The sequence below is a fragment of the Lepisosteus platostomus genome, chromosome 7 (assembly GCF_059453375.1).
Source record: "Lepisosteus platostomus isolate fLepPlt1 chromosome 7, fLepPlt1.hap1, whole genome shotgun sequence".
Lineage (NCBI taxonomy): Eukaryota > Metazoa > Chordata > Actinopteri > Semionotiformes > Lepisosteidae > Lepisosteus > Lepisosteus platostomus.
This window is the reverse complement of record NC_142617.1, coordinates 16,088,405-16,103,570: the sequence shown is the minus strand read 5'-3', so window position 1 is coordinate 16,103,570 and position 15,166 is coordinate 16,088,405. Positions and strand designations below refer to the sequence as shown.

General features: G+C 38.9%; 1 protein-coding gene across 7 annotated transcripts in view; it reads left to right on the top strand.

Annotated features, from left to right (window-relative positions):
- Nucleotides 1-13,985, top strand: part of LOC148658386 (tripartite motif-containing protein 2-like) — a 46,885-nt gene extending 32,900 nt beyond the window's left edge. For 6 of the 7 annotated variants that reach the window (XM_088639501.1, XM_088639500.1, XM_088639499.1 and 3 more), the window contains 11 exons: nucleotides 1,177-1,417; nucleotides 2,227-2,378; nucleotides 2,739-2,919; nucleotides 3,735-4,464; nucleotides 4,884-4,987; nucleotides 5,461-5,628; nucleotides 6,331-6,499; nucleotides 9,077-9,136; nucleotides 10,204-10,274; nucleotides 10,755-10,895; nucleotides 12,454-13,985. In XM_088639501.1, the coding sequence (XP_088495627.1) occupies nucleotides 1,177-1,417; nucleotides 2,227-2,378; nucleotides 2,739-2,919; nucleotides 3,735-4,464; nucleotides 4,884-4,987; nucleotides 5,461-5,628; nucleotides 6,331-6,499; nucleotides 9,077-9,136; nucleotides 10,204-10,274; nucleotides 10,755-10,895; nucleotides 12,454-12,606 (2,170 nt within the window). In that variant the 3' untranslated portion in view covers nucleotides 12,607-13,985. The remainder of the gene's footprint in view (nucleotides 1-1,176; nucleotides 1,418-2,226; nucleotides 2,379-2,738; nucleotides 2,920-3,734; nucleotides 4,465-4,883; nucleotides 4,988-5,460; nucleotides 5,629-6,330; nucleotides 6,500-9,076; nucleotides 9,137-10,203; nucleotides 10,275-10,754; nucleotides 10,896-12,453) is intronic. The other variant, XM_088639503.1, reaches the window with a different exon arrangement.
- Nucleotides 13,986-15,166: the final 1,181 nt, after the last annotated feature.

Below are 15,166 nucleotides of genomic sequence, written 5' to 3'. Positions count from 1 at the left end.
CTTTTTCTTGTCCTAAAGCTTTTAAGGGCGGGTGGAATTGTAAAAATGAACTTTGTTAAAATAAGCCATATAAAAGTTGTCCTTGATTTTTTTTTTAAAAGAAGTGCGTTGGAAGTTGTGGATTTGTCTTACGCTGCTTCCTAAAATTTCCAATGATGGAACCCATCTTTCTGCATACAAATGATTTGATTTTGACCTTCAAATTTGACATTTTATAAAAAAACAAAATTTGTTTTTTAAAGGAGGTGACTGTTAGAAATGGGCATACTAGTTATATACAGTTAATTGTGACTGGAAATCATTAAATTACACTGCTCACAGAGATCTCATATTCTTGTATTAAAAGGTTATATGAAAGACATGTTTCTGCATTCATGCAATTTGGTTCACTGCACAGTCATAGAGAAAGGGTTGCTATTCTCTTAACTTTGATACTGCATGACATACTGTACTACTTCTTGCTATACTATGAAGTTATCAGTAAACTATTTAGAGCATGGTGAATGCATTGTTCATAATACAATAAGATTTGAAGCCTCCAGCCATTTCAACTGCTCTGATTCATCCACAGACAAGAATCCTCAGACACGCATTGTGCTATTCAAAGACTGTCTCTTTTGAGATCATTATATTAACACATATATAATTCACGCTGTAAACCATTGTATATCTAAATATTTGATATCTCTTGGATGTTTTTTTTATTTATTACCTCTATTATAGTTTACCTGTAAATGATAAATAATTTAACAGTGCGGGGCTATGATTTTTGTCTGTATTTATTCCATGTAGCTGCAATAAAAATAATAGGTAGTGATATATAGTAAAATTTTCGAACCAATGTTGTGTGAGTCTAGGCACACAAGCCAAAATATGTGTATCATCAGTATTTGGGAACTACAATTCACAGCAAAATGTGTATGCCACAGCTTTTGTTGGTAGAAAGATCCTGTAACAAAACTGTTGAGCACAAATTTGGAAATGATGTTTGAAGAATCAAATGTTATGACAAATGAAAAAGTGATATACAGGAAATATACTGTATATTTGTAGTAATATACAGTAGCAAAGACTTCTGTAGACACTACATTAAAATTCTCTGTGGAGTCTTATGAGCAAATGAATGCTGCATATTGTACTCAAGGTCCCTTGTCTCTTTCTTGCTGGTCTCTGCAGGTGTCTTCAGAACTACATCCCGCCCCAATCCCTGACTCTGTCCTGCCCAGTGTGCCGACAGACTTCCATCCTGCCTGAGAAGGGGGTCGCTGCCTTGCAGAACAACTTTTTCATCACCAACCTGATGGAGGTCCTGCAGCGAGACCCAGAGTGTGCCAGGCCCGAGGCCTGCAGCGTGCTGGAGTCTGTCAGCGCTGCAGCAGCTGGCAAGCCCCTGTCCTGCCCCAACCACGAGGGCAAGGTACCCCACTGCCTCTGGGGGTAGGGACAAGGGGTGGATAGAGGGGACACTAGGATATAGACCTTTTCAAAGAGGGTCAAAGCACAGACACGTGCACTGCCAAGCACAGGCCTGAAACAGAAATTCAGCTAAGGTTGCAGTATTGTAAGGCCTCTATTTTGTCTAATGTTACTTAAAATCTTAATTTTCACTTGTTTTCTTTTTCTGGGACTGCCTCACCCAAAACAAATGGAGGTTCTGGATTTTGTGATGTTATTGTTTCATACCAAATTGTACAACAAAGTTGTGTGAAGGCCTGGGGGGTAAAAACATGCAAGACATCAGCTAAGAATAATCTGACACTAAAAAACATATTTGCTTTAGGAAAAGAGTACATAAGGAAATCTTAATGCCTGATTAAAACAGCATACAGGTGAGAAAATATAATGACCAAACCAAAACCTGGTGACAAGCTCTTCTGTGTATATCTTGACAGAATAAATCCCTGTCCTCTGTGAGAGGATTAAGAACAATATTTCACCAGTATGTCTGCACCACTAGATCTTTGTATATGGAAACAACTTGAAAAATGTGCCCTGCACAGTTGACGTTATTGCTGAGCAGCTCTGACTACAAAAGGGAATTAATGTGCTCTAGCAGCACAAAGAAGCAAATGGCTCCGCAGGGAGCAACATGTAACTCAGGAGCCCACGTATTATGATTTAAGATTGTGGGAAATAAATATGACTCTTGTCTTTCTATTAAAAGTAAAAAAAGAAGCCGCTCGAGGTGTAGCATGACTTGGCGTGGCTCTCTGGTTTGCCTCTCAGGTTATGGAGTTCTACTGCGAGTCGTGCGAGACTGCAATGTGCCTGGAATGCACGGAGGGGGAGCACAGGGAGCACGTGACTGTTCCTCTGCGCGACGTTCTAGAGCAGCACAAGGCGGCACTGAAGAACCAACTGGATGCCATTCGGAACAGGTGCTGTACTGAACTTGCCAGCAGCAGGTTGAAATCCCAAGCATGCGTTATGAATTGCTAAGCAAAACTGAGCTGTTGCAGAATTTCCGCTGAGAGAGTTTTTGCTACACTTTTTTTAATGGAATTTGTCTGTATTGTTACTGGAATTGGCTTCTTTTTAAGGCCATCGCTGGCTGAAGGAAGCGAGAGGGGGTGACACAATGATTGGTTTAGGTATTATGTTGGCTTAGTGGGATACGTTGCTTTAAGAAATGCATTCTGGTTTGAAACTAGCATTTGGATTTTACTGAAAGCCAGCCACCCCAGAGACACCGTCCATCTGGTACCTGGCTCACACCGTTCCTTCCTTCCTCCCCTCAGGCTCCCCCAGCTGACAGCGGCCATCGAGCTGGTGAATGAGATCTCAAAGCAGCTGACCGAGCGCAAGAACGAAGCGGTGAGCGAAATCAGCAGCACCTTTGAAGAGCTGGAGAGAGCACTGCACCTCCGCAAGAACGCCCTCATCACAGACCTAGAGAGCATCTGCAATGCCAAGCAGAAGGTCAACCTTTTCCTTTTTCACTTTATGCTCAGTCTTCCCTAGGGCCATCCTGTTTTTTACAACTCTAAGTGTATCTTGTATCTCTAAAGTGTCTCTTTATATCACATTCATAATTACTGTTATGAGCCTGTCAATGTTTTATTGACCATGTGCACCTGTGGTAACTATGTTAAGACATGCGTCACTGACATATAACACCTGCTCACCTCTCAGCACTTCAGTATGCAGTTGTGAATTGAAGTGTATGGCTGCGATTTAAGCCACTCTGTGTATTCAACACTCCATTGCTGGTATATTTTTTTCTTATGATTGTGGAATCTTATCACTGTAAATGGAAATCCTAGAAATCTGTCAAGCCCAGCAAATTCTTTTATATTTTGAAAATTGTTGCTGATTTCAATGTGAAACGTTTTGAACATAGATTGGAAGGAGCATGTAGTCAGGAATGTTAAAATGCATTAAATTTGAAATTAATGTATTTTTTTGTTTTATAAAATGTGGTCATCTGCTAAAACAGATGGCACCAACAAGTGTACAGTTTTGTAGTTTTTTTTTCCCCCTCATTGATGTCCTATCTGGAAAATAAGCTGATTGGGCAAAATGTCACCTTCACAGAACATCATATCCCCATTTACATTGACAAAGAAAGCTTTTAGGTCTGAAACCAGATCATATCAATCATTTTATAAATGAAAATATTTTTGGAATAAAATTGTTAAAAATGTTAGCTCTAATACACTTGTCCACTAGTCCGGTTGTAAGGTGTAAGTTAAGGTTTTTAACTTACTCTCTGCTCTCCTCACCTCCTTCCTCAGGTGCTGCAGGCGCAGCTGGCCTCTCTACTGCAGGGCAAAGAGCACATCCAGAGCAGCTGCAGCTTCACAGAGCAGGCCCTGAGCCATGGCAGCGCTACTGAGGTGCTCCTGGTCCGCAAGCAGATGAGTGAACGGGTCGGTGCCCTGGCCAGGCACGACTTCCCCGAGCACCCGCATGAGAACGCTCACCTGGACTGTCTGGTGGAGACCGAGGGGCTGCGACGCTCCATCCAGAACCTGGGAGTGCTTCTGACCACGAGCGCCGTGGGCCACACCAGCGTGGCCACGGGTGAGGGGCTCCGGCACGCCCTTGTGGGGCAGCACACCACTGTCACCGTGACCACCAAGGACAAGGAGGGGGAGCTGGTGAAGACGGGGAATGCCATCCTGCGTGCCGAGATCATCGCCCCGGACGGGAGCTACACTGAGGCCGAGGTGACGGACAACAAGAATGGCACATATGAAGTGGGCTACACCCTCCGTTCTGAGGGAGAGTTCTCCTTCTCCCTCACTCTGTACGACCAGCCGGTGCGGGGCAGCCCCTTCCGCCTGCGTGCTGTCAAGCCGTCCGACGTACCCCAGTCACCTGACGACGTCAAGCGGCGGGTGAAGTCTCCCAGTGGCGGTGGAGGGCACGTGCGGCAGAAGGCAGTGCGCCGACCCTCCAGCATGTACAGTACAGGCAAGAAGAAGGAGAACCCCATCGAGGACGAAATGATCTACCGCGTTGGTGAGTTGAGACTCTGAATCTGACCAGACTCAAGGAAAGACTTGTGGGAGTTATTGTCTTGTTGAAGTAGTCTCAGGAGTGTACTTTCCTTCTGTGTTAGTGTACCTTGTAAAACCTCAAGGAATACCAAGCACAAAACAGTGGAATACTTTCTAATTAAATCCTTCTTAAATGATTTTGCTTTGAAAACTAATTTTAATAGGTTCTCTAAAGCTGCATTATCAGTGGTACCAACTGAGGCTTTACAGTAGTTATCATTCATCTGTTTGTCAGGAGGTTAAGCTACTGATTAAGCAGAAAGTGGATACTTTCTTACTTTTTTTCTGAAGTGATTATTTCATGTTTATTGTTTTAAAAGCTACGTTGTTCCACACACTTATCATTACCTTTAAGAACCCTTCTGTGTGTTTGTATGGCAGGTACCCGAGGCCGGGAGAAGGGAGAGTTCACTAATCTTCAGGGGATCTCTGCCTCCAGCAATGGGCGCATTGTGGTGGCAGATAGCAACAATCAGTGCATTCAGGTGAGCTTTCAATGCATATTTATTTTTCTCAGGACCTTAGCCTTTACACTTATTGGTATATTATTTTCCTAATGTTGCACTTACACACTACTACTTGAAACTCAGCTACTTGTTTAAAAGTACGCACGTTGCTTAGTATAGACTACTCGTATCCTTTCTTAGCTCTTTCGTTGTTTTTTTCTCATTTGCACTGATTTTATACCTGTAAGGATACAAGCAAGATATGTGCCAGACTCTTTTATTAACTCATTTATACATAATTAATTGCTAACATAATAAGCACACTGAAAGTGTTTTTTGTTATGCACATTTACATTTTACTGAAGTATAATTATTGGAAGAAATCTTAAATGTTTGTATCACGTTAAGAACATTGACCTTCCCCTTTTGCTGATATTTTACCTCCTCATGATTTATTGGCCCGTCAGGAGTTTGAGAAAGCATCACTCTTTTTCCCTTGTCCTCCTACCAAGGTGTTCTCAAACGATGGGCAGTTTAAACTGAGGTTTGGGGTCAGAGGTCGCTCACCCGGGCAGCTCCAGCGTCCTACTGGTGTGACCGTGGATATGAATGGTGACATCATTGTGGCTGATTATGACAACAGATGGGTTAGCATTTTCACCTCAGACGGGAAATTCAAGGTGAGCGAGTGTGGTTGTGGACGATGTTTCTTTTCCAACAGTAGGATCCTAATATGTATCCTGTCTTTTGCTGTAGATAAAAGTCTAAAGCACCATCAAAAGAGTTAAGGCAATTTAGCCCATTTAGGGTGAGGAGATCCTTGATCGTTTGAGTGTACGAACAACCTATTACTTTGTGCAATGACAGCATCTAGAAGCTACCAATAGCTCACCTAGAAGTTTGGATTTAGTATTTGTTACAATGTGCTATGTTGCAGAATGTACATTGGCTTACTTTCCAGTGGGGTTTAACCACAATGAAATGTAATACAGTAATTTGTTCCTAAAGTGAACATACACTCAACAGAACTGTGAGGATACTCACACTTATCGTTAAACAAGAACAAGCGTACCGTGTAATGAATTATGCTTCACGATAACAAAAGATAATTTTCTCATTATTATACATGAAATATTTTTGTGTGTACATTTTATTTTTATTCAGCAATATGCTTCCGTAATTCCTTGCCCTTTCCCCTAACTTTTTTTTTTGCGTCCACGGTCAAACTATTACATGGCAGAATGTGTTTGACCTTGGTGCTAACTCAAATTCGTGTTTTTTAATAGGATGAATGCCGCAATGATCAAAATCACTTTGTGGTGCCTCAAAAGCCTGACAAATTGGCGAAAGATGAATTTTTACCGACTGTCATTTTCTTTCAGAATAAAATCGGAGCTGGCCGCCTCATGGGGCCAAAGGGAGTAGCTGTAGATCGCAATGGGCACATCATTGCTGTTGACAACAAGGCCTGCTGTGTCTTCATCTTCCAGTCGAATGGCAAACTCGTGACTAAGTTTGGAGCAAGGGGCACGTCAGACAGGCAGTTTGCAGGTACACTGGGCAGAAATAAGGAGCTCTGATGACTTTTCTTTGGCATTTATGTCACTATGTAAAACCCTTGGTGTTAAGAAGAAGACTGTATAAGAATACAAACAGGCTTTCCAGGTCTATTAAAATAGGCAGATTTGATCTTTTGAGCTCTGCTGCAAGGATAAAGAAGAGCTGGGCTCGGCATATAGAAATCTTTTCCTGCCAGGGGCGAGTTCATACAGAATTCATTCAATTTGCTATACTAATTTTGCATCAGCTTGTTATATAAACAGTATATTATTGAAGCAATTTAGTTTTTATTTTGCCACTTTATTTTACTTTAAAAACTTTGCTGAGCGTGTGGAAAGTTGTAGATTAGCTCTCGAACAATCATTTTAGTAAAAAATGATTTCGCTCAGAGGAAACAAATACAAAGAACTGGCCTGATTTTTATAGCAGATGCGTACTTTGAAAGATTACATCTTTTATAATCTGACTTCCTTTTCTTGTCAGTTAGATTATCTAACATTTTCTTACATTGTGGCGTCAGTACTTCCAATAGAATTTCAGTCCTCTTATTAAATGGCTTTTCTTCTGTATTACAGCACATTACCGATGAAGCCAAACTCTTTAATTCTGCAAAGAATGTTTTCCAGTAAATTTCATTTTGTATTAGTCATTTGGTGGAACAAATTCAAGGACTTTGTTTTGGCCTAGAAAGCTTTTCTTTTTTCATCTTATTAAATTGTGACTTTTTTCCCTCGGTGGTATTCCCACACACACAGAAACATGAAGAGAACTGGGCCAGATTTACAAATGCTTGTGATCCAGTGCACTGTTAGAAAGATGCTACATGTTAAACAGCCAACATATATCACCTATTTTATTTTCTATTCTTTCATGCATATAATTGTTTTTTTTTTCATTATTTCATTGTTGTTTTCATCTATTCCTTTTTCTCTTTAGTTATATGAATGCATTTGGCAGGGTCTTGGGATCAATGAGCATCCTCCAGTCCCATAATCAAATCATCTACTGTGGTGTGCCTTCCTAAATAACCTCTTTCACAGGTTTACTGAAGTTAGAAATAACGGCCTTGCGTTGGGTGGCCTGGTTTCAGCTAACTAATACCAAGCACAATATTTCCTGTGCAGATGTCTAGCCAAGAGCTACAGTATCCCCGTGTCCAGTCTTCACTCGAAGGGAATCACCCTTTTATGGCTTCTGATGTGTGCTGACACAGTCTGGTGTGAATTTGGAAAAGAAGAGATGTCAGATTTGCACATGAAGATGTTTTGCTCATGGTGGGCAAGGTAAATCCAGGTGACTAGAAGCTGATTGTTCAGGATACTGTAGTTCAGTGCTTGAAAAGGGAATATACAGCATCAGGGCTTTCTGTGCTAATGACACAGCTGAAATAGTACAGGGCATCCAGTTCTGAGCTGTTGTACAGTGGTTTTAATGAATGAAAAGATCTAGATTTTTGTCTAGTTTTCTAAATGTAATTAAGACAAAGTACGAATAAGATGTCAGAGAACCCAGAGTGAGGGCTTCTCACACTTTGCTGGGCTGTATTTTCAACATGGGTAATACAGAAAGGGCAGAATGAAAGGCTCTGGAGGATGCCCGCTGGTCATTAGTTTTTCTGTATGGTAATAGGAGTCAGGGAGAGATCAGAAGAATTCTTAATGCCGGAGATGATGATAAAACCAAAAACACCTCTGGCCCACCACTGTAGATTTTTTTTTTAAATTGACACTTCCTTTGTGTTGCAGGAATGCCTTTTTGTTTTACAGAACCCTTGTACCCAGATGTAACCTTGATACTAAGTGCTGGGTTCCCAGTGCCCAGTGGCTACAATATTGGGAATTCCCTAGTTCAGTACTGACCCACAGGCAAATGGCAGACAATGCATTACTGGCTCTGGAAGCATAATACAGAGTTCTATTGCCTTCTCTGACCAGAACAATCCTCTGGTCTCAATCCTGTTGAAAACTGGTAGAACCAGAGGAATGTGTTCTTTCCACACCATTCCTCTCAACAACCTCAGCTGAAGACAATCCTGCTTGAAGCATGGGAAGAAATTGAACTTTCCAAGTTAATGTTTTGACCAATTAATATACTTTATGTTTGCTAGGTGGGACAAACAAACAAAAAACCTACAGTTTGTCTGAGTTCTTGGCTAACTCAGATCTGCAGATCACCTAATTTCTATATTATTTAATTTAAGAGAAGGTTTTAAATTATGTTCTGTTAAGATATTTTAGCAAAAGGAGATTTGTGGATAATATACCTGTAATAATGAATCATGACATTTCAGTGATGTGATTTAACCCAGTCAAAGGATGTCCTTGTGGGTTATACTGTTTGATGCAGTAACGTGTCTGTCGAGTAGAAGAACACAAGTTGCTGGTTGATGCCATCAGTCATCAAGGTGTGCCACTTTGTGCTTGCATGAGTTTCTCAATTTCATTTTTATCCTCTACTTCAAGTGTTGGAGCTGCTAAAAAGGGAGAGTGCAGGAAGACCCACTGAATGGAGTTTTTCAGTTTTTTTTTTTTTCATTTCTGACCTTACCTTTTTTTTTATTCCTTTTAGAAAAAAGTGGTGCAAACTTTGCACTGGAGCAAAAGCTTAGTAAATCTGGCCCCGTGTTCAGTAAGTATTGTGTGCTTTAATTCCCAAGGTTGTGCTTTCAGTTTTTACAAGTCTTATAAACACTTTCATTAACTTTATATACTGTACAGTATACAGTACATGTTAGAACTACCTTCAGTTTTAATTTGTAGGGGGTTGGTTTATTAGGTACAGTTAAAATCGAATAGAAGCTTATAGAAAATATTCTAATGCAGTTACACATTCAATGGAAAAACAATTTTAGTTATAAGGCCTTTAACTTTCTTACTTACTTTTAGTATTGCATCAGTTTTGGGAAAACATGGTTGGGTGGAAGATTTGTTTCCTTATCGGCAAGTTGAATTTGTTTCATCCATTTCTCACCCAGAAAGAGGATATTAGCCAATATATTTTTACAGCTTTTCTTCTTCTGTGAGAGTCAGCTGTCTCAGTATTCAGTATTCTAACTCGTTTTTGGAAGACACAATCTGAATAATCATTTTCTGTTGATCCAATGCTAAGATGTTCTTAGGTACCTTTAATGCCTTGCCCACAATAATTTATTTGCCAGTTAAACATATAGATATATCTACTATCACCAACTATTAAGATTTAAATTACTTAAGTCTACTGAAGTGAATAGGTAATTCTTTACCAGTGAAAGTCCTAGACTTGTAAAAACCTAACAAAAAAATGCTACTTGCAGCTGAAAAACAATTTGCAGTTTGAGTTCTTGGCTAACACTGGCAGTCACGTTTTTATTTCTCACTGGAGTATTTAAGAGGAAGATCTGCAGATCACCTTATTTCTATATTATTTAATTTAAGAGAAGGTTTTAAATTATGTTCTGTTAAGATATTTAACAAAAGGTGATTTGTGGATAATATACTTGAAATAATGAATCATGAAATTTCTTCCTGGAAAAGTGTTTCAACCTGACATTTTTTTTACTTTTTTGTGAAGATATTTGCCTGAAACCCAGCTGCAGGTTATCTACAATCACTCCAGTGGGCAACGAAACTGAGAATTCAGTACCTTTTGTTTCACATGTCATGATCATGGATTCTCTCTCCTCTCTCCTGCCATCCTTTTTCCTCTTGTGTCTTAAGGCCCTCACTTCGTTGCAGTAAATAACAAGAATGAAATTGTGGTGACAGACTTTCATAATCACTCTGTCAAGGTAAGTTGGATATTTTTCCACTTGCAGATTTTGTCATAAACTTTCACTGACCTTTGGGGCGGAGCGGTAGCACTGTGGCTAAGGATCTGCGTCTGTAGCTGGAAAGTTGCCGGATAAAATCCCACAGCTGGCAGAGGAATCCTACTCTGCCAGCTGCTACAGGGGCACTGTATAAATGGCTGACCCTGTGCTCTGACCCCAAGCTTCTCTATGGAGAGCAAGCTGGGGTATGTGAAAAGACAAATCCTAATGCAAGAAATTGTATATGGCCATGTATATGGATATGGCCAATAAATCTTATCCTGTTACATTGTGTCTTATGATATTGTATTGAATAAGAAATTACTCATTATTTATAAATCAAAGTCAAGCACAGGTTGTAGAATGTACAGTACAGTAAGTATTGAATCCTGGATTCTTTGTTTTTACCACCCCTTTAGCAGGTTGTTTGGCAACTCAAGTTTGTCTTCATTTCCTCAGGTGTATAGTGCTGATGGAGAGTTCCTTTTCAAATTTGGCTCTCATGGAGAAGGAAATGGTCAGTTCAATGCTCCAACAGGGGTGGCCGTTGATGCAAATGGTAACATCATCGTGGCAGACTGGGGAAACAGCCGAATACAGGTGAGCTTTGGAAAGATTTGTTGCTTTATTGACCTGCTTGAAGAATATTGGTTTTATGGCTCAATTCAGAATGGCCTGTTGGATAGAATGAGCTTTGTTTAGACCAGAAGCATTTGCTTTAATAATAATCTTTTGTCAATCACTATGGTGGCCAGGATGGATAAAACTCAGTTACCTGGATAATTCTGAAGTTAATTCTAATTCTTTAGGCTAATTAGTTTCCACTATATATCCTCCAGAATGCTACACAGTAGAGACAATATGTTCTTTTTAACAAATATTCAGTATACCAACTGTTATGAATATAACTACTACGTTTTGACTCAATAAATTCACATTTTCTCATTGGTCCATAACTTTCTTCTTCTGTGGTTCAGTTGATATGTTCCTTTTTTATCACCTGGCTGAAGGATTTTTTTTTCATATCCACAAATTCTGTTATCCCAACAGTTCTGTCTTTTTATTGTTGAAATGAACACTTAAATGTCTCATTATATTCAGCTGTGGTGCTTTCTCAGGGTAATGAATTTTCTCTTAAAGTTTTTAAGCTTTTTCATACTTCTCTTCTTCTTTTGATAATGTGATTGCCCTTTAGTGACAATGCTTATCAGAATTATTTTCATTTTGTTAATTTATAGTGAGCCCTTTATCCAGCACTGGGCTGAAAATGAAAGGATTTTGTATTATTATAATGGCATTACTTGGAAAAACAAAGGCTGTAAATTACTAATGAATTCTGACTTGATAACACCTGGATATCTCAGTTACGTGTTCTGATTTCAGGAGACATTGTGCTTCAATGATTATTATTATCCATCTGTCCATTTCCTAACTGCTCCTTTCAGTAAAAGGCCATGGTGCAGCTGGAGACTATCCTGGCAAACAAGGCACCCAAGGCAGGATACACCCTGGATGGGATGCCAATTCATCACAGGGCACACACAGATACAAACACACACGCACTCACACCAGGTCCAATTTTTCCAGAAGCCAGTTAGCATACCAGTCTGTATTTGAATTGTCCAAGAAAACTGGAGCACCTGGAGGAAACCCACACAAACATAGGGAGAACATACAAACTCCACACAGATAGCACCGCAGTTCTGGAATTGAACTCAGGGCCCCAAGGCTGTGCAATGCTAACCACTGCTCCACCGTGTTATCTGATGTTTTAAAGTATTAGGCTTAAATATAATTGATAGCAGGAGGGTTGATTTCAAATGCGAGTTCAGACTTTCCAGTAAATGTCCTTGTATATAAAGGGGTCTCGAGGTCAATAATCCATATAAAATTAGATGATTTATTATTGATCACAATTATTTGTACTAATGTTTTTTTTGCATTTCCAAGTATTACCTGTACTGCATGCCTGCATTAATCTGAAGTTTCCACAAGAATGTCTTGAATATTAGCCTTTTTTTTCTACCAGAAGCATCTTATTTCTACTGTACTTAATGAAAACCCACCTTCAGCAGCTCCAAGCTGTAGACCATTCTAAGAGTAGTAACCTGTTACCTAAATAAGAATGTGCTCACTGTTCAAGTTTGATGCCTTTCAGGTATTTGACAGCTCAGGATCATTCCTGTCCTACATTAACACCACAGCAGACCCCCTCTATGGACCCCAAGGCCTGGCACTGACCTCTGATGGACACGTTGTGGTTGCAGACTCGGGGAACCACTGCTTCAAAGTCTACCGTTATCTGCAGTAAAGCCAGCAAAATTTTCCTGAGATTTGCCAAACAAGCACTGACCGGAGACATGTAAAATGGTGCATTTTTTATGTTACTTTGCACATTAGCAAATCTGGAAATCATAAAACCTAAGCTCTCACCTGACAAGAAGAAGAAAAAAACATCTGCTTTATGTGGGTTTCTGCTAACAGTGTGAGAAACGTCAACCACAAGAGCTAACGGACTCATAATTCTATTTTATTTAAGAAAAATACAATTCTTATATCAGGTGAATTGAAGGATAAAAGTAAAACATGTCTGTAGATATAAAAAAGCTAACCACATACATTGGCATGTGGATAAAGAAACAAGTTAAAACATTTCTGTAGCAAAAGAAACAAGCTGGAGAGTTGAGGAGTAGTAGCGTTTCCAAATGCATGACATTTGTAGCTTATCAGAGCAGCCATGGAGAGAGCAGTGCTAATTTATCAGTAGCTTATCCAGTTTTAAAAAAAACACATAAAAAAGATGGTCGTCCTCTACTCAAGATGTGAGTAGAATAAGGAGGCAGCAACGTTACTCTTTACATTCATTTAATTGAGAAAGTAATTAAATTTTTTAAGAAATAAATCACATCCATCTGTTCACTTAATTCTCAAGTACCATCTGTGCATTTACGTTTGTTGTATATTTATTCTATATTTATATATAGTATATGCTGTATATGAAATCAATCACTAATTCTTCGTCTACAGTTTCAAATTCTCCTAAAACCTTCAATAAATCAAAATCAGGCTAGTATTTTGTGTGGAAGGCTGCTGATGGCAAAGTTGAGTTCTGGACTTCCCCAGCCTTGAACTTTTGAGATCTCTGTAGTATTTATTGCAAAAAGTTGACAGCACAATTCAGCATTTTTATAAAAAAAATCTGAAAAAAAGAAAAAAACAGAATGGATTTAGTTTTGTCTTAATTTATTTTCTTTTTTCTACATGGTTTTATCTTTTGAAGGTTATTTTTCTAATTTTTAAATGTTTGATTTGCCAAACATCAACTTTATCGGACTTTATTAACATCATCTGCTCATTATTAGCTCCAATTCAGTTCTGTAAAGTCAGTTTCCATGGCAAACAATAACAGGAACCAATACTGGAACAAAATTACTCAGCGTTAATGCTTCAAATCCTAGATTTCAAATCTCTTACACTTGACCAAAGAAATACCATGTTCAAAACGTTCTTTTGAAGTATTCTCAACATTTTTAAAGAGAAAGAAAACATTGAGTAGCTGGTATTTGATGGATTCTTCCAGTTTCTTGTGATATGGTTCCACTGGTCATCTAAGCCCTGTGTATAGTATGTGGTATCTGGTTGTATTAATTCCTGAACAATTCCTTGAAATACATGTCCATAGAAAACAAAGCTGCCTCAACGTTATACTGTACATTCAATTACAAGTGAAACAAAGAGGAAAGTGTTCAAATGTATACATATTGGAGGTGAGATCTCTGCAATAGCATTTAAGAATCCAGATTGTTTTGTGGAATTAAAAACAGTTTAAGATGAATCTGAAGTACAATAAGTGACAAAAAAGTGGAATAGGTTCCTTCTGTAAATAGATCTGTTTTTTTCATGAATTAGCACAGCACATTAGTGAACATCGGCTCGCTGAAGTTAAGGCTTGTTCTTGTCGCTGAAAAGTGTAGGAATTTTTTGAATTGCTGCAAAGAGATTGAGGATAATCGTTTTCTTCCTCTAGCCAGTTGCAAGTCTAGCCATCCTTCACTTCATGTATAGTATTTACTGTATCTGACTCATGAGTGTGGTAGTGGAATCCATTTGCTTATAGAAGCCTTCATTTAATTTTCTGTCAAAAGAAATCTGTAAAAATCTGCCTGTTTCTGGGTTTTAAACATTTTAAAACATCAGTTTTTGTAACTAAGAAACACTTGGCCTAAATTGGTTTGGATACTGCCAGGGCTGTACAAGGTCCAGTAACAATGAGAAATATTAGCAATCAAACCACTTGCACAGTTGATATAAAACACATTGTAAATACTAACCCAACTTTAAAAGTATCATATTGATTGAAAATCTAGACATCCCATATCATAGAATCATTATTGATGAGGTTTATTTCAGCAGGTTTGTAGTATTTGTGCTGTATCCTCTTGTGGGCTTCCCTACATGAGATAAACACTTTTCTCACAGGGTAAGGGGTGTATACAGTACATACAGTAAGCAGAGCCTGATGTGGTTTCCCTTTGGGTTATGCCTTGACTAAAGCTATCTTTGGTTATATTTTGCTAATATGAAAGAGACCTGTACTAGGAAGTTAATATGAAACGCACAATTCGGTATGTCATGAGTATTTTCTAGGCTGGTAAAAAACAAGATAAATAAAATCTATCAGAAATATATTGAAAACAACATATTAGTCAGAGCTGTCATTTAAATTGACAGTGAATTGTATAATAACATCCCCAGAGCAGGTCATAAAAGTATCTTAACACTCCTGTCACTTTTCTTTAGTATTTCATTTTTGTTTTTGTTTTTTTTTCTGAACAACTTATATACTGTGCATTCAATTCAAGGTATGGTCA